Source organism: Onthophagus taurus, chromosome 1, assembly GCF_036711975.1.
Source record: "Onthophagus taurus isolate NC chromosome 1, IU_Otau_3.0, whole genome shotgun sequence".
In the NCBI taxonomy this organism is placed as follows: domain Eukaryota; kingdom Metazoa; phylum Arthropoda; class Insecta; order Coleoptera; family Scarabaeidae; genus Onthophagus; species Onthophagus taurus.
The window spans coordinates 41301396-41324999 of NC_091966.1; the positions used below are offsets into that span (position 1 = coordinate 41301396).

The following is a 23604-nucleotide window of genomic DNA, read 5'->3' on the forward strand; positions in this document are numbered from 1 at the left end:
ATACTAGGAGAGCGGAAGAAGAGGAAAATGAGGGGGTCGTGGCCAAATGATTAATTTTAAAAAGTTATGGAGTTGTTTGTCCACATATACATGGCTGTACCTTTTCAATGCCCAGTAAACTAGAAGGAAAGATGCCACCGAAAGAAGAATGTATTGTTTACATACCGCCGGCGCCGCCTGTGTGATGGTCAATTTCCGCACAGGAGAGGGCGAAGTAAGAGTTTTAGTGGGTGTCGAGGGGCTGTCGTAGCCCCACACTCCCAGCCGAAGCTGTAACAACTATCTAGTCCACCGTGGAAAGGCGCCAACAGTAGGCAGGAGTGCGTAATGCATTTTTCCTCCGCTGCACCAAAAAAAAAAAAGTTGGGTTGAGTTTGGTTGGGTTCAGTTGAGTTGGGTTGGGTTGGATTAGAACCATGGTGAGATAACCCTGTATGTAGCTCCAGCGTGGGAGATAGCTATGAAACCCAAAAAAGATGTAGGAATGATAAGAACAATAGAAAGAAAGACTTCCACTAGTATAACATCGGCGTATAGAACGGTTTGGGAACAATACAGGGTGAGAAATGACAGAAAAGACGGTGCAAATATACAAGGTGGGCAAACAATTTTATAATGGACATCAGAGAATGGTAACTAAGAGAGCCACAAGTAGGTTACTATACAACACAAACCATAACGATCCACAGAATTTTTGCAACATACATAAAAAATATAAAGAAAACATTTTTTGAATGCCACAAATTTGACCAATTGACACCGTAACTACTGGCAGGAGACGAGGAAGCAAGAGAGAAGGTAATGAGTTTCTTGCGAAGGGTAATAATAAAGAAGGAAATAGAGAAGAAGAGAAGAGAGAAGGAGAGGAAGGAGGGAAGTACCTAGAAGAGGAAGTAACCCCAGCCTAGTCAACTCAAGAGACATGGAATGATGGAAGAAAGTGAGAAGTCCTCTGGAAAAGAATGAGAGAGATTAGAGTGGAAGAGAAAAGGAAAGAGGGAGACATATCGCCTCCCAGAGCCGGGTATCTGGGTAAATTAATGAGAGCCAAAAAGTTCAAAGAAGATTTTGTTTTCCCCCAATTTATGTGTAACGATGAATGAGAGGAGCATCCATGAAGGAGAGGCTTACTACCTCCCCAAGCCGGGTATGTAGGCCAAAATGATAGTTAAAAAGAATAGTATGTTTCCACTTATGTGAAATGATGAGAGGGGCACTCAAGAGAAAAATGATACGAACAGTAGAATGGGAGAGCTTAGAGGAAAGCATGGACCCGAGTATCTTCAGGGAAGGATAAGAAGAACAGTGAGTGAGAATTATCACCATGGACCGGAACCTCCGAAGTTATGTGCAAACGGTTCCGGAGAGAGACCTCATCCCCACACTACCCGGCCGACCAACACTCAAGGCACCCAAGGCCTTTCTGTTTGCAGATTTTTCCCCAACCTCGTTAAAAAAAGGGTTGGATTAGATTGGGTTTCTCTGAAGCGTCTACTACGATAGAGTTCTTCGCATAAGAACCGAGAAAGGAGTAGAGAAATTGATGCAGATGACATTGCGGTCATGGTGTAAGCGGCAACACCGAAAACGTAGACAGAGTAGATTATTGCATGGCGAGGATAGCAGAGGAAGACATGGGAATGAAACTGGCTCCCAAAAATATTGAGGTTGTCATATTGGAAGGAAGGAAGAAGCTAGAAAAACATCCACATTTGAATCGGCAGTATACTAGTAAACAGCACAAAATCTGCCAAGTATCTGGGAATCCAAGTATTTAGAGATGGCAAACGAAAAACTCAGCCAGGCTCAGCCAGTAGAACGAGAAAATCAGCAATTTGTATCACCTTCGCATATAGAACAGCTGCAACGGAAGCCATATGACTTGCTCCCGTGAGAGAAGACTCGCAAGTGAGAAACCAGAGGGAAACAAAAGATAGCTAGCAATGCAGAAATTTACCGATGATGGCATGAGAGACGACAAGTACTACACAAGATGAGGTAATCATTTTATAAAGGATGTACAAGGTGGTTCAAATTCGATGTTCGAATCGGCTATCTCGGCAATTATAATGTATCGGTAATTATTATGTCATGATCTCGTTTTTCGAGAAACTGCTATGCCAAAAAACTCAAAGCGTCCTCGTCTTTTGTTTTTCTCCTAGAGGCCAAAATTCAAAATATCGTAAAACCAGCAAGTGCAATTATCTTGGTTTATTAACTCGTTTCCGAGTTAGCCTATTCGGACATCGAATTTGAACCATCCTGTACATAAATGGAATGATCAGGAACCTGATACCAACTACACGCTACATAAGCTATTCTTGTACATGGCGCATTTTGAAGCTACCTAAAGAAAATTGAGAAAAGGCAAGCAAGTGGCTACTGCAAGTATTAAACAAATTAACCTTTGAGACCATTGTGAAGAATCTCTTGGAAACTATGGAAAAAGCAAACGAGAAAGAGCGTAATGACAGAAAGAGAGAGAGCTAGGAAGAGACTTCCTCTAATGTAAAGTAGAGAAAAATCAAAAAATAATAGCTTTTTTCGCAAGCAGCCTACAGTAATGCATATAACGAAGCTTCAAAATCTTAAAACAAAAGAAATGGGGGGAGCTTTTAGTGGCGTAACCGTGACCAATGACATCTCGGCCAGTAGAGTCTCCCCTACACATCAAAAAAAAGGATCCAGTTGGGTTGGTCTGGTTTTTCCATCAGCTTTGCTATAGTTAGTACAATACGAGGAGTTCTAGAAGTAAGAAAAACAAGAAAAAGTCACTAAACCATTAAGAAGTATGTGTTATGGTGACTCTTGATATTTTTTTCAACTCTGCACTATGAATGTTCCTCGACATGGACATGAAAATAACGCATGTCAAAAGATTATTGGAAGAAGCAACCGTAATAGCCAATGCTCACTTAAAGTTTAATATAGATTGTACTAAGACCTGTACTAAAGTGAGATGGCAAAAATTGAAATCTAAGTAATAAGTCAATTTTGGTTAACACCATTTCACATCATTGGAATCAACGTAATGTTCTGTTACTTTTGAACCTAATCAATTAACAAGATGACATAGATTAAGTTAGAAAATTAGTTAGTTAGAGCAATAATTTTCTAATTTTAACACCAATCAATCAATCAATCAAAACATACCCTTGCAGCTATTGATGTGGTTGGTTTCTCAAGCATATCCCACAACCATTTCTGATATTGCGAACACTTATCATCACCGAATTCCTCTTCGTCCCTTTGCCGAAGCGATTCCGCCTCCTTCCTCATCTCTTCGTGGACGTGTTCTTTCCTCTGATGATACTTGTGTTGGCAACAAGACTCCAAGTACAGTTCATCGACACCCCAATACTCTAAATCGTCACTAAACGCGAGCACGCACATTTCATCCACAAGATGCAACTTCCCAGTCCGATAAAAGTTCAGAATCGAACTGAACGATTTCGGATGCCTATCGAAAAAGTATTCGTTGTCTATCAACGAATAATCATCGCAAAGTTCACTTAAAGCTTCGTGGGTGTTACAATCTCGTAACCTTCCTAATCTTGTGTGAGGAAGTCTGAAAAGAATTGATTAAATTTGAATAAGTAATTTTTTTTTAATTACTTACCGATCTAAAGTTCTCCAAAGCACTTCATGTTTAACCCCTCCAACGTTGATGCAAACTCTTCGATTAAGCGCTTTTGATCGCATTATCATGAACGGTTCGGGTGGTAACGAAGACATGGATCTCGAGTAAGGTCTTTGAAGTTGAAGGGGTAATGATGGTGGTAAAATTTGGGTGATTGGGGGTGATTGTTGTGGGTACCCTTGAGGTTGGTAACGAGGGTTTGAGGCATCCACCGTGGAATCCCATCGAACGGCGGTACCATCGCCGCTTTCCCTGCCTTCTCCGACAAGCGGAGTTGTCGGCCCCGGCATGGTACTAGCCATAGGAGTGGGACAAGTTACGATGGTACTCGGGGGTATGATCTTTAACCTTCATCCACCATTGCTACCTTCACAACTACTTCTTTGAACCATTCTTATCTAAAAATAAAAATTAAATTATAAGTACGAAGGCTTTCACGGCCGGTGTGAATTAAACTAAAATTAGAACTAAAACTAGAAACTTTCGGGTTTTGCCGTGCGTCTTTTAATAATGAGCATTTTATTGTTTTTGATATTTACAATTTTTTTTCCCTTAATACATTCTAATATATATTATTAGTATATTATTTTCACCCTCTACTCTCTTCCTCCATTTCCATACCCTCGGCTCCTCGGCCCAATCATCCCCTCATCCTTCCCTTTGTCTCCTTACCCCCACAACCATTCTCATCCATCGTTTCCCCTCTCCCCCCTCTCCTAAGATCTGCCCTCGGTCCAACTCCTCCTCCCTCAACTCACTGCACCCATTCAACATATTTTCCATTCCTCCCTGCATAGCCTACATCACCTCTCCTCATCGGCCATCCAGTATCTGTTAGCTCTCTCCTCGTTTCCACAACGGAACCTAGCCACCAACTTCTTCCCTTCCTCATCTCCTTCCAATAACAAGTATCTAGGCAGCCCCTCCGTAATTATGTCCCTGTACCTTTCGTTATACCTCCCCTCTTTTATTTGTGTCCTTCTTTCCTGTCTCTGCACATCTCGGTCCCTATCTCTCAACTCACTCCACATCTCCCTACCCACCCTTCGTCTCTTATTTATCTCAGTTGCCGAGTAGCCCGCTCGTCTATAATAATTGTCTCTGTCTCCTTCCCCATATCTGATCTTTCCCTCTCTAATTTCCCTCCAATACTCCCCCAAGATCCCGCAGTTTGGCGTCCCTTCTATTCTTTCTTCATATTTCACTGCTCTCCTGTCCGCCTCCACTCTGCCCTTATCCACCTTTACCTCTCCCCTCACTATATACCCCGGTGTTTCTCTCGCCACCCCAAGCACCCATCTCCAGTATCTAGCTTGTACGTCCTCCAGCATTGAATGCTCTTTCCATCCCCATACCTCTGCTCCATACATCATCACACTGCTAACCAGGCCTTCAAACATAATCTTCCTCGCTGCCAGATTCCTTCCAAAAACTCTCTTCCCCCAACCCCATACTTGTCCCATCACCTTATACGCCTTTTTTGCCATAGCTATCACATGCGACCTCTCCATGTTGTCCTCCCTGAACACATACCCCAAGTAAGTATACTCCCTAACCTCCTCGATCTCTTTTCCCTCCCATCTCCAGTTTTCTGTTCTTTGTCTTCCCCACGTTCACTTCCAACCCCTTCCTCCTAAAATATCTTTCCAATGTCTTTATCATATCCTTCATCTCCACCGCCTCTCTCGCCACGACCACGATGTCATCGGCGTATGCTAACATATGCACCTTTCTACCTCCCACCACCAACCCTCCCATTTGTCCCTTCCCCAATCTATCCTCCAGGTCCGCCGTATACAGTGCAAACAGACTTGGGCTCAGCGGACATCCCTTCGTCGTCCAAAACACGTCGCTCAGCTTCTCTCCCACTTTTATTCTAGCCATTTCCTTCACTCTCGCAATTAGGTGTTCCGTGATCTCCCCATCTCCTCCCACAACTTTCCCCTATCCACCTTATCAAAAGCCGCCTTCAAATCTATAAACAGGGCGTACAATTTCCCTCCCTTCTTATCCAGCTCTCTATCTGCCAGATGATTCAACACGTACACGTTGTCGATTGCTTCCCTTCCCTTCCGAAAGCCTGCCTGCCCATCCGGCAAAATTCCTCCCAACTCCATCTCCTCCTCCAGTCTTCCCAGCAGTATCTTCGTGTATACCTTGTATGCCGAGTCTAGTAGGTTAATTCCTCTATAGTTCTCAACCCTTCCCTTATTACCCTTTTTATATACTGGGCAAATTACCCCCACTTCCCACCCCCTCTCCATACGCTATTCATCCCCTCCAACAACTTCACTCTCACCACCCTTGATGCTTCCAACCATGCCTCGTTCTGGATCCCATCTTCCCCTGGCGCCTTTCCCTTCTTCAATCCCCTAAGCACTGCTTCCATCTCCTCTTCTGCTATCTCCTCTCCCTCATCTCCCTCATAGCCTCCCAAACCCGTTAGCCTCGTTTCAACCCCTCCCAATAATCCCATAAAGTAACTCTTCCAATCTGTCATGTGTATTTCGCTGGTTATCCTCTCCCTACCCTTCTTTCTCTTTTTCAGATACCTCCAGACCTCCCCTTCCCTTGTTATCCTTCTAATCTCTGCCGCCTCCTTCTCCCTCAGTTCTGTTTTCTTTCTACTGCATAACTCTCTGTATCCTCTCCTGGCCTCCCTATATCTATCCACCCCTATCTTCCCCCGTCTCCACTGCCTCAACCTCCCTCTTCGCCTTCTTGCACTCGCCATCATACCAGTCGTTCCTCCCTACTCTGCCCCCCCTACGTACACACTCCCTTTTCAGTGTTGCTTCCCGCACTACCTGGATAAGTTCTTCCAAACCATTGATCTTTTGTATCTTCTGTTGCCAAGTGTCGAGGTTTCCCCTGTAGAATGCTACCCCTTCTTCCGACCAGTCTGTCCTGATGAACTTGCTCCCCAGTTCCGCTCGTCTTCTGCCGTCCACCCCCTTTACCTCCACCTCCAACGGTTGGTGATCCGACTCTACCGCTTCTCCCACTTTAAACCTTTCCACCCTCTCCCACATTTCCTGATCCACCAGTACATAATCAATCACAGATGTCCCCCTCGCTCCGATATAAGTATACTCCCCTTGCTCTCCTTCCTCTTTATTTCCATTTACTATCTCCCATCCGTTCTCCTCCCCCCATCTCAGCATTTCTGTTCCTTCCCCATTCCGCACAGTATCCTTCGACCGCCGTCGTCCCTCCTCTCCCCATATCTCCACCCTTCCCCCCTCGTCGCCCACTCTAGCATTGAAATCCCCTCCCATTATTATATATTCCTCCGTCCCATCCCCCGCCATCTCATTCCATTGCTTTCTCGTCTCTTTCATTGACTTGCTATATACAGTAACTATCTGCACCGTCTCTCTCCCCCAGCTGATCTGTCTTTTTACTTCTCTCTCTTACTTCTCCTCTCTGCAAACACGCAATCCCATCTATACCCTTCTGGCAACTTTCTCTCAATCTTTGCCCACCTTCCTTCATCAACCCAGGTCTCCACCATACAAATCACCTCAAATCTCTTCAGATATTCCCAGAACTGCCCTCCCTTATTCGTAATACCCGCTACATTCCAGAACACCATTTTCAACCCCTCGCTTTTCTCTGGCTTCTCCCCTCCCCCGTCTAGTTTTTTGATAAAATCCCTTGCTGCCCTCTCTTCATGTCGTCATAATTAATATCTGATATTCCCCACAGTTTCTATCCCTCGTTTCGTGTCTGTCATCCTTCCCCCTGGCTTTGCAGTTTGCACATACCGCCTCTCTCTCCCTATTCCTACAGTTCTTAAACTCGTGGCCCTTTTCCGCACAATGCCCACATACCATCTCCGATTTGCAGAAACGTTGGAGATGTCCGAAACCCTGGCATCTGTAGCACCTCTTCACGTCTATGAGATTTCATCGTCAATTCTCAGTGACGACAACCCAATATATACCCTCCCAAACCTTGGAATCTCCCTTCTCACTCTCCCTGACACTTCCATAACATAATTTACCACCCCCTTTTCCCTTCTGCCCGTCTTGAACAATATTCTGGCCTCGTTCTTGAAGTCATGCCAACCTATCCCAACCCCTTGCTCAGTGTTTTTACCCCACAGCTGCTCCAATAATACCCCCTCGTTCATCACTCTGTCCACATCATAAAAAAATTAACTTATGGTACTTCCAAATTTCGAAAAGTTAATGTGCCATAGGAAAGTGACCAAACGTTCTAGACAGCCGTTCTCGGCACCAAAACATACTCCATCATGTTGTTTAAGCATGTTCTGAATCCTAAACTGATATCTCAAAAATCGAGTGTTCTATGATTTTTTGAACAAATGTCCGCTGGAGCAGATTTTTCTAGAAAAATTCGAATAATTTGAGAACGACCAAATCAAATTGCAAAAAATAAACTTATTTATCAACCTTCAAAACAGAAAAATCCAAATATGTAAAAATATACAGAGTGTTCCATTTAAAAAAATAAAGTAGGTGGCGACTTCCGGTATAAACGGAAGTGCTAGAAATCTGAAAATATTTTAGACGAAGAGAACGTAATTGATAATACTGTATAATTAGTATAATTAGTTATAATTAATTGATAATATTGTTGTAAACTTTATTCTTAACAATATTGCTCTTTTGTACTTTTGCTCTCAGATGCATAAATATCGAGAAAAATTCCGAAATGTGAAAATTTTATGAAATCGTGGATTTACATCTTGTTGTTGGTATAACATAGGATTCAGTACGTTTTAGAAAAAAGTTTTAGTATAAAAGTTGTTGTAAACTTTATTCTTAACAATATTGCTCTTTTGCACTCTTGCTCTCAGATGCATAAATATCGATAAAAATCCGAAAATGTGAAAATTAGATGAAATCGTGGTTTTACATCTTGTGTTGGTAGAGCATAGGATTCAGTACGTTTTAGAAAAAAAGTTTTAGTATAAAAGTTGTAAAAAATATTATTGTTAACAATATTGCTCTTTTCAACTTTTGCTCTCAGATGTATAAATATCGATAAAAATCCGAAAATGTGAAAATTAGATGAAATCGTGGTTTTACATCTTGTGTTGGTAGAGCATAGGATTCAGTACGTTTTAGAAAAAAAGTTTTAGTATAAAAGTTGTAGAAAATATTATTGTTAACAATATTGCTCTTTTCAACTTTTGCTCTCAGATGTATAAATATCGATAAAAATCCGAAAATGTGAAAATTAGATGAAATCGTGGTTTTACATCTTGTGTTGGTAGAGCATAGGATTCAGTACGTTTTAGAAAAAAAGTTTTAGTATAAAAGTTGTAGAAAATATTATTGTTAACAATATTGCTCTTTTCAACTTTTGCTCTCAGATGTATAAATATCGATAAAAATCCGAAAATGTGAAAATTAGATGAAATCGTGGTTTTACATCTTGTGTTGGTAGAGCATAGGATTCAGTACGTTTTAGAAAAAAAGTTTTAGTATAAAAGTTGTAGAAAATATTATTGTTAACAATATTGCTCTTTTCAACTTTTGCTCTCAGATGTATAAATATCGATAAAAATCCGAAAATGTGAAAATTAGATGAAATCGTGGTTTTACATCTTGTGTTGGTAGAGCATAGGATTCAGTACGTTTTAGAAAAAAAGTTTTAGTATAAAAGTTGTAGAAAATATTATTGTTAACAATATTGCTCTTTTCAACTTTTGCTCTCAGATGTATAAATATCGATAAAAATCCGAAAATGTGAAAATTAGATGAAATCGTGGTTTTACATCTTGTGTTGGTAGAGCATAGGATTCAGTACGTTTTAGAAAAAAAGTTTTAGTATAAAAGTTGTAGAAAATATTATTGTTAACAATATTGCTCTTTTCAACTTTTGCTCTCATATGTATAAATATCGATAAAAATCCGAAAATGTGAAAATTAGATGAAATCGTGGTTTTACATCTTGTGTTGGTAGAGCATAGGATTCAGTACGTTTTAGAAAAAAAGTTTTAATATAAAAGTTGTAGAAAATATTATTGTTAACAATATTGCTCTTTTGCACTTTTGCTCTCAGATGTATGAATATTGATAAAAATCCGAAAATGTGAAAATTGGATGAAATCGTGGTTTTACATCTTGTGTTGGTAGAGCATAGGATTCAGTACGTTTTAGAAAAAAAGTTTTAGTATAAAAGTTGTAGAAAATGTTATTGTTAACAATATTGCTCCTTTACACCTATGCTCTCAGATGTATAAATATCGAGAAAAATTCAAAAAGGTGAAAATTAGATGAAATCGTGGATTTACATCTTGTTGTTGGTAGTGGACGGGATTCAGTACACTTTAAAAAAAAAGTTTTAGTATAAAAGTTGTAGAAAATGTTATTGCTAACAATATTGCTCTTTTACACTTTTGCTCTCAGATGCATAAATATCGACAAAAATTCGAAAACATGAAAATTAGATGAAATCGTGGTTTTACATCTTGTGATGATAGAGCATAGGATTCAGTACGTTTTGGAAAAAAAGTTTTAGTATAAAAGTTGTACAAAATGTTATTGTTAACAATATTGCTCTTTTACACTTTTGCTCTCAGATGCATAAATATTGAGAAAAATTCGAAAAGGTGAAAATTAGATGAAATTGTGGTTTTACATCTTGTTATTGGTAGAGAACAGGATTCGGAACATTTTAGAAAAAAAGTTTTAGTATAAAAGTTGTAGAGAATGTTATTATTAACAATACTGCTCTTTTACACTTTTGCTCTCAGACGCATAAATATTGAGGAAAATTTGAAAAGGTGAAAATTTGATGAAATCGTGGTATTACATCTTGTGTTGGTAGAGCATAAGATTCAGTACGTTTTAGAAAAAAAGTTTTAGTATAAAAGTTGTGGAATATGTTATTATTAACAATATTGCTCCTTTACACTTTTGCTCTCAGATGTATAAATATCGAGAAAAATTCGAAAAGGTGAAAATTAGATGAAATTGTGGTTTTACATCTTGTTATTGGTAGAGCACAGTATTCGGAACATTTTAGAAAAAAAGTTTTAGTATAAAAGTTGTAGAAAATGTTATTATTAACAATATTGCTCTTTTACACTTTTGCTTCAAATGCATAAATATCGAGAAAAATTCCAAAAAGTGAAAATTAGATGAAATCGTGGTTTTACATCTTGTGTTGGTATAGCATAGGATTTAGTACGTTTTAGAAAATAAGTTTTAGTATAAAAGTTGTAGAAAATGTTATTATTAACAATATTGCTCCTTTAACTTTTGCTCTCAGATGTATAAATATCGAGAAAAATTCGAAAATGTGAAAATTAGATGAAATCGTGGTTTTACATCTTGTGTTGGTAGAGCATAGGATTCGGAACGTTTTAGAAAAAAAGTTTTACTATAAAAGTTGTAAAAAATTTTATTATCAACCATATTGCTTCGTTAACTTTTGCTCTCAGATGCATAAATATCGAGAAAAATTCCAAAAGGTGAAAATTAGATGAAATCGTGGTTTTACATCTTGTTATTGGTAGAGCACGGGATTTAGTACATTTTAGAAAAAAAGTTTTAGTATAAAAGTTGTTGTAAACTTTATTCTTAACAATATTGCTCTTTTGCACTTTTGCTCTCAGATGCATAAATATCGAGAAAAATTCGTAAAGGTGAAAATTAGATGAAATCGTGGTTTTAGATCTTGTTATTGGTAGAGCATGGGATTCAGTACATTTTAGAAAAAAAGTTTTAGTTTAAAAGTTGTAGAAAATGTTATTCTTAACAATATTGCTCTTTTACACTTTTGCTCTCAAATCTCAAACCCAACCCAACCCAACCTAACCCAACCCAACCCAACCCAATATATACCCTCCCAAACCTTGTTCTGAATCCTAAACTGATATCTCAAAAATTGAGTGTTCTATGATTTTTTGAACAAATGTCTGCTGGAGCAGATTTTTCTAGAAAAATTCGAATAACTCGAGAACGGCCAAATCAAATTGCAAAAAGTAAACTTATTTATCAACCTTCAAAACAGAAAAATCCAAATATGTAAAAATATACAGGGTGTTCCATTTAAAAAAAAAAAGTAGATGGCGACTTCCGGTATAAACGGAAGTGCTAGAAATCTGAAAATATTTTAGACGAAGAGAACGTAATTGATAATACTTATGTCTGAATTCTCAAATTTTTATTTTGAACCCCAGAAACGTTTAATGACCGGTCTTGCTGAGACACCCTGTATAGTTACCGATTTTTGATCACGTCACTTCGAACCAGTTTCTGAAGAAGGTTGCAACATGGCATCCGAAACGTCAAACCTTTTATTAAAAGACGCACGGCAAAAACCGAAAGTTTCTAGTGTTAGTTCTAATTTTAGTTTAATAAAAATTGAATTAACACAAAATAAGACGTTTTTCTTTGGGGGTAGTGAGTTTAACCGGAAACCAACAAGTGTTCGACGGCGCTAGATTGAAAAGTTGGCATTTTATCAAGGAACTCAACAAGTTGTGGTTGGTGTGTAATTAAGATTTGAGATGGCGTGAAACGCCTACGGTTAAATTAAACGCGCCAAAATGTGACAACGCAACATTACATGCGATTGTTACTTCAACTTCCTCTAATATCAAGTGAATCATCAAAGAAATTTGGCACTCTAACGTTATAATTTGGCATCTAAATCACGATTTCCTGCTTAATATTAATATGAAGGAGAAGTTCTGGCAGGTTATGCTACATTAAATAAATCGTTAATTTAAATTATTCCGTTTTGAATAAGATTATTTTATTTGTAAAAACGAGACGTAATTTCATGCGCTTCCGAGTGGATGCAAGAAAAACGTTCATGCATTTTCAATGAAAAGACTTCGTGTTCCAAATCGTAGTTTTGTCGAGTTCCATTGTGTATTCAGATATTGTGCTATATTTTAATATTAACTTATTTATATTTCCATTATAAATAAATGAAAAATGTTTTGATCGAAATTGAGGTCGAGATTGAATCCATCTTAACCTAAATTTAGTAACTTGCGTACCCCGCACCGATCGATCCGATATTATTTTTTAATTGACGAATCGATAACATAGTTTATTCGCTTCCTCTTTACGTCGTTCCAACTTCTCAAACATACACCGTAAAGTTTCTTTTAACTCAAATTGAGTTTTCCCATCATTCGTAAAAATTCTTTTCCTCATAAATATTTTTACTACCTAGTAGTCATAAAAATTTATGGATTACGTCAATAACATTCTTCAACTACTACCAATTTTAACATTTCATTGATAAAAATAGTATATATTTTTAAAATCTTAAAACCTTACCTACAAAGACATACTGAACCGATTTCAATGAACAATATTTTATTCGAAAGTTTCAACCCTTGCCAAAATGAAAATGGAAATCGCCGATTCGAAATCTCTTTCGAATTCTGCTGAAACGCTAAAACATTGCAAAAGTACGCGAAAATAACAAATAAATGACCTTCTTTCGGTGCTCATAACTCGTAAATGATGTATTTGATTATCAACATCTATACTTCATTCGATTCGCCATACTTTCTTCTATGACATCACAAAATGCCCGATCTCAATTATTTCCTGTTAAGAATGTACAGCCCGTAGAATGACACCGTGTTTAGCTCGTTGTTTATAAACGATTAATTTAAATAATCTAAGATGAACATTTTAGAAAAAAAGTTTTAGTATAAAAGTTGTAGAAAATTTTATTCTTAACAATATTGCTCCTTTAACTTTTGCTCCCAGATGCATAAATATCGAGGAAAAACCGAAAATGTGAAAATTAGATGAAATCCTGGATTTACATCCTGTTGTTGGTATAACATAGGATTCAGTAGGTTTTAGAAAAAAAGTTTTAGTATAAAAGTTGTTGCTAACTTTATTCTTAACAATATTGCTCTTTTGCACTTTTGCTCTCAGATGCATAAATATCGAGAAAAATTCCGAAATGTGAAAATTACATGATATCGTGGATTTAATGTGAAAATTAGATGAAATCGTGGTTTTACATCTTGTGTTGGTAGAGCATAGGATTCAGTACGTTTTAGAAAAAAAGTTTTAATATAAAAGTTGTGGAAAATGTTATTATTAACAATATTGCTCTTTTACACTTTTGCTCTCAGATGTATAAATATCGAGAAAAATCCGAAAATGTAAAAATTAGATGAAATCGTGGATTTACATCTTGTTGTTGGTATAACATAGGATTCAGTAGGTTTTAGAAAAAAAGTTTTAGTATAGAAGTTGTTAACTTTATTCTTAACAATATTGCTCTTTTGCACTTTTGCTCTCATATGTATAAATATCGAGAAAAAACCGAAAATGTGAAAATTAGATGAAATAGTGGATTTACATCCTGTTGTTGGTATAACATAGGATTCAGTACATTTTAGAAAAAAAGTTTTAGTATAAAAGTTGTTAACTTTATTCTTAACAATATTGCTCTTTTGCACTTTTGCTCCCAGATGCATAAATATCGAGAAAAATTCCAAAATGTGAGAATTAGATGAAATCGTGGATTTACATCTTGTGTTGGTAGAGCATAGGATTCAGTACGTTTTAGAAAAAAAGTTTTAGTATAAAAGTTGTTGTAAATTTTATTCTTAACAATATTGCTCTTTTGCACTTTTGCTCTCAGATGTATAAATATCGAGAAAAATTCTAAAATGTGAAAATTAGATGAAATCGTGGATTTACATCTTGTGTTGGTAGAGCATAGGATTCAGTACGTTTTAGAAAAAAAGTTTTAGTATAAAAGTTGTTGTAAACTTTATTCTTAACAAAATTGCTCTTTTGCACTTTTGCTCTCAGATGCATAAATATCGAGAAAAATTCTAAAATGTGAAAATTAGATGAAATCGTGGATTTACATCTTGTGTTGGTAGAGCATAGGATTCAGTACGTTTTAGAAAAAAAGTTTTAGTATAAAAGTTGTAGAAAATGTTATTGTTAACAATATTGCTCTTTTGCACTTTTGCTCTCAGATGTATAAATATCGAGAAAAATCCGAAAATGTGAAAATTAGATGAAATCGTGGATTTACATCTTGTGTTGGTAGAGCATAGAATTCAGGACGTTTTAGAAAAAAAGTTTTAGTATAAAAGTTGTAGAAAATGTTATTGTTAACAATATTGCTCTTTTGCACTTTTGCTCTCAGATGTATAAATATCGAGAAAAATCCGAAAATGTGAAAATTAGATGAAATCGTGGATTGACATCTTGTTGTTGGTATAACATAGGATTCAGTACGTTTTAGAAAAAAAGTTTTAGTATAAAAGTTGTTATAAACTTTATTCTTAACAATATTGCTCTTTTGCACTTTTGCTCTCAGATGTATAAATATCGATAAAAATCCGAAAATGTAAAAATTAGATGAAATCGTGGTTTTACATCTTGTGTTGGTAGAGCATAGGATTCAGTACGATTTAGAAAAAAAGTTTTATTATAAAAGTTGTAGAAAATGTTATTGTTAACAATATTGCTCTTTTGTACTTTTGCTCTCAAATGTATAAATATCGAGAAAAATTCGGAAATGTGAAAATTAGATGAAATCGTGGATTTACATCTTGTTGTTGGTATAACATAGGATTCAGTACGTTTTAGAAAAAAAGTTTTAGTATAAAAGTTGTTGTAAACTTTATTCTTAACAATATTGCTCTTTTGCACTTTTGCTCTCAGATGCATAAATATCGAGAAAAATTCCGAAATGTGAAGATTAGATGAAATCGTGGATTTACATCTTGTTGTTGGTATAGCATAGGATTCAGTACGTTTTAGAAAAAAAGTTTTAGTATAAAAGTTGTAGAAAATGTTATTGTTAACAATATTGCTCTTTTGCACTTTTGCTCTCAAATGTATAAATATCGAGAAAAACCCAAAAATGGGAAAATTAGATGAAATCGTGGTTTTACATCTTGTGTTGGTAGAACATAGGATTCAGTGCGTTTTAGAAAAAAGTTTTAGTATAAAAGTTGTAGAAAATGTTATTGTTAACAATATTGCTCTTTTACACTTTTGCTCTCAGATGTATAAATATCGAGAAAAATCCGAAAATGTGAAAATTAGATGAAATCGTGGATTTACATCTTGTTGTTGGTATAGCATAGGATTCAGTACGTTTTAGAAAAAAAGTTTTAGTATAAAAGTTGTTGTAAACTTTATTCTTAACAATATTGCTCTTTTGCACTTTTGCTCTCAGATGCATAAATATCGAGAAAAATTCCGAAATGTGAAAATTAGATGAAATCGTGGATTTACATCTTGTTGTTGGTATAGCATAGGATTCAGTACGTTTTAGAAAAAAAGTTTTAGCATGAAAGTTGTAGTAAACTTTATTCTTAACAATATTGCTCTTTTGCACTTTTGCTCTCAGATGTATAAATATCGAGAAAAATCCGAAAATGTGAAAATTAGATGAAATCGTGGATTTACATCTTGTGTTGGTAGAGCATAGGATTCAGTACGTTTTAGAAAAAAAGTTTTAGTATAAAAGTTGTAGAAAATGTTATTCTTAACAATATTGCTCCTTTAACTTTTGCTCCCAGATGCATAAATATCGAGAAAAATTCCAAAATGTGAAAATTAGATGAAATCGTGGATTTACATCTTGTTGTTGGTATAGCATAGGATTCAGTACGTTTTAGAAAAAAAGTTTTAGTATAAAAGTTGTTGTAAACTTTATTCTTAACAATATTGCTCTTTTGCACTTTTGCTCTCAGATGCATAAATATCGAGAAAAATTCCGAAATGTGAAAATTAGATGAAATCGTGGATTTACATCTTGTTGTTGGTATAGCATAGGATTCAGTACGTTTTAGAAAAAAAGTTTTAGCATGAAAGTTGTAGTAAACTTTATTCTTAACAATATTGCTCTTTTGCACTTTTGCTCTCAGATGTATAAATATCGAGAAAAATCCGAAAATGTGAAAATTAGATGAAATCGTGGATTTACATCTTGTGTTGGTAGAGCATAGAATTCAGGACGTTTTAGAAAAAAAGTTTTAGTATAAAAGTTGTAGAAAATGTTATTATTAACAATATTGCTCTTTTACACTTTTGCTATCAGGTGCATAAATATCGAGAAAAAATCGAAAAGGTGAAAATTAGATTAAATCATGGCTTTACATCTTATTGTTGTTAATGCACGGGATTGGGTACGATTTAGAAAAAAAGTTTTAGTACAAAAGTTGTTAAAAATTTTATCATTAACAATATTGGTCCATTAACTTTTACTCGCAGATGCATAAATATCGAGAAAAATTTGAAAAGATGAAAATTAGATGAAATCGAAATTGTTGGTAGAGCTAGGATTCAGTACGTTTTAGAAAAAAAGTTTTAGTATAAAAGTTGTTAACTTTATTCTTAACAATATTGCTCTTTTGCACTTTTGCTCCCAGATGCATAAATATCGAGAAAAATTCCAAAATGTGAGAATTAGATGAAATCGTGGATTTACATCTTGTGTTGGTAGAGCATAGGATTCAGTACGTTTTAGAAAAAAAGTTTTAGTATAAAAGTTGTTGTAAATTTTATTCTTAACAATATTGCTCTTTTGCACTTTTGCTCTCAGATGTATAAATATCGAGAAAAATTCTAAAATGTGAAAATTAGATGAAATCGTGGATTTACATCTTGTGTTGGTAGAGCATAGGATTCAGTACGTTTTAGAAAAAAAGTTTTAGTATAAAAGTTGTTGTAAACTTTATTCTTAACAAAATTGCTCTTTTGCACTTTTGCTCTCAGATGCATAAATATCGAGAAAAATTCTAAAATGTGAAAATTAGATGAAATCGTGGATTTACATCTTGTGTTGGTAGAGCATAGGATTCAGTACGTTTTAGAAAAAAAGTTTTAGTATAAAAGTTGTAGAAAATGTTATTGTTAACAATATTGCTCTTTTGCACTTTTGCTCTCAGATGTATAAATATCGAGAAAAATCCGAAAATGTGAAAATTAGATGAAATCGTGGATTTACATCTTGTGTTGGTAGAGCATAGAATTCAGGACGTTTTAGAAAAAAAGTTTTAGTATAAAAGTTGTAGAAAATGTTATTGTTAACAATATTGCTCTTTTGCACTTTTGCTCTCAGATGTATAAATATCGAGAAAAATCCGAAAATGTGAAAATTAGATGAAATCGTGGATTGACATCTTGTTGTTGGTATAACATAGGATTCAGTACGTTTTAGAAAAAAAGTTTTAGTATAAAAGTTGTTATAAACTTTATTCTTAACAATATTGCTCTTTTGCACTTTTGCTCTCAGATGTATAAATATCGATAAAAATCCGAAAATGTAAAAATTAGATGAAATCGTGGTTTTACATCTTGTGTTGGTAGAGCATAGGATTCAGTACGATTTAGAAAAAAAGTTTTATTATAAAAGTTGTAGAAAATGTTATTGTTAACAATATTGCTCTTTTGTACTTTTGCTCTCAAATGTATAAATATCGAGAAAAATTCGGAAATGTGAAAATTAGATGAAATCGTGGATTTACATCTTGTTGTTGGTATAACATAGGATTCAGTACGTTTTAGAAAAAAAGTTTTAGTATAAAAGTTGTTGTAAACTTTATTCTTAACAATATTGCTCTTTTGCACTTTTGCTCTCAGATGCATAAATATCGAGAAAAATTCCGAAATGTGAAGATTAGATGAAATCGTGGATTTACATCTTGTTGTTGGTATAGCATAGGATTCAGTACGTTTTAGAAAAAAAGTTTTAGTATAAAAGTTGTAGAAAATGTTATTGTTAACAATATTGCTCTTTTGCACTTTTGCTCTCAAATGTATAAATATCGAGAAAAACCCAAAAATGGGAAAATTAGATGAAATCGTGGTTTTACATCTTGTGTTGGTAGAACATAGGATTCAGTGCGTTTTAGAAAAAAGTTTTAGTATAAAAGTTGTAGAAAATGTTATTGTTAACAATATTGCTCTTTTACACTTTTGCTCTCAGATGTATAAATATCGAGAAAAATCCGAAAATGTGAAAATTAGATGAAATCGTGGATTTACATCTTGTTGTTGGTATAGCATAGGATTCAGTACGTTTTAGAAAAAAAGTTTTAGTATAAAAGTTGTTGTAAACTTTATTCTTAACAATATTGCTCTTTTGCACTTTTGCTCTCAGATGCATAAATATCGAGAAAAATTCCGAAATGTGAAAATTAGATGAAATCGTGGATTTACATCTTGTTGTTGGTATAGCATAGGATTCAGTACGTTTTAGAAAAAAAGTTTTAGCATGAAAGTTGTAGTAAACTTTATTCTTAACAATATTGCTCTTTTGCACTTTTGCTCTCAGATGTATAAATATCGAGAAAAATCCGAAAATGTGAAAATTAGATGAAATCGTGGATTTACATCTTGTGTTGGTAGAGCATAGGATTCAGTACGTTTTAGAAAAAAAGTTTTAGTATAAAAGTTGTAGAAAATGTTATTCTTAACAATATTGCTCCTTTAACTTTTGCTCCCAGATGCATAAATATCGAGAAAAATTCCAAAATGTGAAAATTAGATGAAATCGTGGATTTACATCTTGTTGTTGGTATAGCATAGGATTCAGTACGTTTTAGAAAAAAAGTTTTAGTATAAAAGTTGTTGTAAACTTTATTCTTAACAATATTGCTCTTTTGCACTTTTGCTCTCAGATGCATAAATATCGAGAAAAATTCCGAAATGTGAAAATTAGATGAAATCGTGGATTTACATCTTGTTGTTGGTATAGCATAGGATTCAGTACGTTTTAGAAAAAAAGTTTTAGCATGAAAGTTGTAGTAAACTTTATTCTTAACAATATTGCTCTTTTGCACTTTTGCTCTCAGATGTATAAATATCGAGAAAAATCCGAAAATGTGAAAATTAGATGAAATCGTGGATTTACATCTTGTGTTGGTAGAGCATAGGATTCAGTACGTTTTAGAAAAAAAGTTTTAGTATAAAAGTTGTAGAAAATGTTATTATTAACAATATTGCTCTTTTACACTTTTGCTATCAGGTGCATAAATATCGAGAAAAAATCGAAAAGGTGAAAATTAGATTAAATCATGGCTTTACATCTTATTGTTGTTAATGCACGGGATTGGGTACGATTTAGAAAAAAAGTTTTAGTACAAAAGTTGTTAAAAATTTTATCATTAACAATATTGGTCCATTAACTTTTACTCGCAGATGCATAAATATCGAGAAAAATTTGAAAAGATGAAAATTAGATGAAATCGAAATTGTTGGTAGAGCTAGGATTCAGTACGTTTTAGAAAAAAACCTTTGGTATAAAAGTTGTAGAAAATGTTATTATTAACAATATTGCTCCTTTACACTTTTGCTATCAGGTGCATAAATATTGAGAAAAATTCCAAAAGGTGAAAATTAGATGAAATCGTGGTTTTACATCTTGTGTTGGTAGAGTATGGGGTTCAGTACGTTTTAGAAAAAAAGTTTTAGTGTAAAAGTTGTAGCAAACTATATTTTTAACAATATTGCTCTTTTACACTTTTGCTCTCAGATGCATAAATATCGAGAAAAATTAAAAAAGGTAAAAATTAGATGAAATCGTGGTTTTACATCTTGTGTTGGTAGAGCATAGGATTCAATACGTTTTAGAAGAAAAGTTTTAGTATAAAAGTTGTAGAAAATGTTATCATTAACAATAATGCTCCTTTACATTTTTGTTATCACATGCATAAATATCGAGAAAAATTCTAAAAGGTGAAAATTAGATGACATCGTGGTTTTACATTTTGTTGTTGGTAGTGCACGCGATTCGGAACGTTCTAGAAAAAAAGTGTTGGTATAAAAATTGTACAAAAGGTTATTATTAACAATATTGCTCCTTTACATTTTTGCTCTCAGATGCATAAATGTCGAGAAAAATTCGGAAATATGAAAATTAGATGAAATCGTGGTTTGGTTTTTATTAGTAGAGCACGGGATTCGGAACGTTTTAGAAAAAAATTGTAACAGTTCCATTTTCATATTGGCCAATGAATAAGCTTTCAATTGATACATTGTTCATCAAAATCGATTGATAGGTACTCTTGTTACAATTAAAAAACTATACCTGTAAAATCCTACCTAATTGGGACTAACTTCGCATAGGTCCTAGAAAGGTCGAAGTTGAAAATAGAATCTTTCAAGTAGCAACTCAATTAAGTTAAGGACATATTATCGATTCGAAATATGAAGAGACTGATTAAATCAGGCTTCTTTAATACTAACGTTTTTAAGTTTGAATTTGTTATCCGCCTACATAAAATGTTGGCAGTTACGCTTCATCATCGACAACAAAATGCATAACTCACGATTTCTAAATTTAACGCCGTTGAATGTTCGAAGGTCGATGACAATTTTGAGAGCGCAAATTCTATTTTATTGCTAATAATAAGTCTCTAGAAATATCCGCAATTCTTGCGATTATAAACACAAAGCCTGTAATAAACACAAAGTACTATTGGTTCGGTTGAAGACGTGAAATTACGTAGTAGAACAGATCAATATACAATACTTGTAAGTCCCATGCATTTTTAAAAACGGTCGACTAGCTAAATGAGGTTAACGGAACGTACAAAAATCGACTGTTCGTAAAATATTAATTACTAACACTTGTATGTTGTTGTTAGTTTGAAAATTATTTAGATAATTTTCGTTTCAAATTGAAGTGACGAATTATATGTTTTATTAGGGAGCTTTAAGCTTTAATTTGGTATAATTTTCATAAATAAATCTTCATCGATTTTTATAATTTTCTCGTTTTTTTTTATGTGATTTATTTAAAACCTCAAAAACGCATCATTACATTAAATTTTTTTTAACAAAAACTGTTTAATGCTAAATAATAACTTTTATATTTCCTGAAAGAAGAAGATTTAAGCTTTAATTTGGTGCAAAACTTATTTCTTAGCTTTCATAAATATGATTTGGACGATTTTTTTAAATTCATCATCTTTTAAGTTGTTTCGGTTTACACCCAATTTTGAAGTTTTGAGTTTTTAACAAAATCTGTTTTAATTTGAAATAATAAATCATGTTTTCTTAAAAAGGGAAGTTTAAGCTTTAATTTGATATAAAAGTAATTTCTTAATATTCACAAATAAATCTTCAACGATTTTTTTAATTTTACCGTCTTTTTTATGTGATTCATTTAAAACCTCAAAAACGCATTATTACATAAAATTTTTTTTAACAAAAACTGTTTAATGCTAAATAATAACTTTTATATTTCCTAAAAGAAGAAGATTTAAGCTTTAATTTGGTGCAAAACTTATTTCTTAGCTTTCATAAATATGATTTGGACGATTTTTTTAAATTCATCATCTTTTAAGTTGTTTCGGTTTACACCCAATTTTGAAGTTTTGCGTTTTTAACAAAATCTGATTTAATTTGAAATAATAAATCACATGTTTTCTTAAAAAGGGAAGTTTAAGCTTTAATTTGATATAAAAGTAATTTCTTAATTTTCACAAATAAATCTTCAACGATTTTTTTAATTTTATCGTTTTTTTATGTGATTTATTTAAAACCTCAAAAACACATCATTACATAAAATTTTTTTTAACAAAAACTGTTTAATGCTAAATAATAACTTTTATATTTCCTAAAAGAAGAAGATTTAAGCTTTAATTTGGTGCAAAACTTATTTCTTAGCTTTCATAAATATGATTTGGACGATTTTTTTAAATTCATCATCTTTTAGTTGTTTCGGTTTACACCCAATTTTGAAGTTTTGAGTTTTTAACAAAATCTGATTTAATTTGAAGTAATAAATCATATGTTTTCTTAAAGAGGGAAGTTTACGCTTTAATTTGATATAAAAGTAATTTCTTAATTTTCACAAATAAATCTTCAACGATTTTTTTAATTTTATCGTTTTTTTTATGTGATTTATTTAAAACCTCAAAAACACATCATTACATTACATTTTTTTTAACAAAAACTGTTTAATGCTAAATAATAACTTTTATATTTCCTAAAAGAAGAAGATTTAAGCTTTAATTTGGTGCAAAACTTATTTCTTAGCTTTCATAAATATGATTTGGACGATTTTTTTAAATTCATCATCTTTTAAGTTGTTTGGGTTTACACCCAATTTTGAAGTTTTGAGTTTTTAACAAAATCTGTTTTAATTTGAAATAATAAATCATATGTTTTCTTAAAAAGGGAAGTTTAAGCTTTAATTTGATATAAAAGTAATTTCTTCATTTTCACAAATAAATCTTCAACGATTTTTTTAATTTTATCGTTTTTTTTATGTGATTCATTCAAAACCTCAAAACCACATCATTATATTAAATTTCTTTTAACAAAAACTGTTTAATGCTAAATAATAACTTTTCTATTTCCTAAAAGAAGAAGATTTAAGCTTTAATTTGGTGCAAAACTTATTTCTTAGCTTTCATAAATATGATTTGGACGATTTTTTTAAATTCATCATCTTTTAAGTTGTTTCGATTTACACCCAATTTTGAAGTTTTGAGTATTTGACAAAATCTGATTTAATTTGAAATAATAAATCATATGTTTTCTTAAAAAGGGAAGTTTAAGCTTTAATTCGATATAAAACTAATTTCTTAATTTTCACAAATAAATCTCCAACGATTTTTTTAATTTTATCGTTTTTTTATGTGATTTATTTAAAACCTCAAAAACACATCATTACATTAAATTTTTTTTAACAAAAACTGTTTAATGCTAAATAATAACTTTTATATTTCCTAAAAGAAGAAGATTTAAGCTTTAATTTGGTGCAAAACTTATTTCTTAGATTTCATAAATATGATTTGGACGATTTTTTTAAATTCATCATGTTTTAAATTGTTTCGGTTTACACCCAATTTTGAAGTTTTGAGTTTTTAACAAAATCTGTTTTAATTTGAAATAATAAATCATATGTTTTCTTAAAGAGGGAAGTTTAAGCTTTAATTTGATATAAAAGTAATTTCTTAATTTTCACAAATAAATCTTCAACGATTATTTTAATTTTATCGTTTTTTTATGTGA

General features: G+C 33.4%; 1 protein-coding gene across 3 annotated transcripts in view; it reads right to left on the reverse strand.

The window, feature by feature from the left end:
* LOC111416882 (Shaker cognate b) overlaps nucleotides 1–23604 on the reverse strand; it is a 120647-nt gene that overhangs the window by 58069 nt on the left and 38974 nt on the right. For all 3 annotated transcript variants that reach the window (XM_071201378.1, XM_071201377.1, XM_071201376.1), the window contains exons 3-4: nucleotides 3620–4038; nucleotides 3154–3568 (exon numbers count right to left, since the gene is read on the reverse strand). In XM_071201378.1, coding sequence (XP_071057479.1) covers nucleotides 3154–3568; nucleotides 3620–3942 — 738 coding nt within the window. In that variant the 5' untranslated portion in view covers nucleotides 3943–4038. The remainder of the gene's footprint in view (nucleotides 1–3153; nucleotides 3569–3619; nucleotides 4039–23604) is intronic.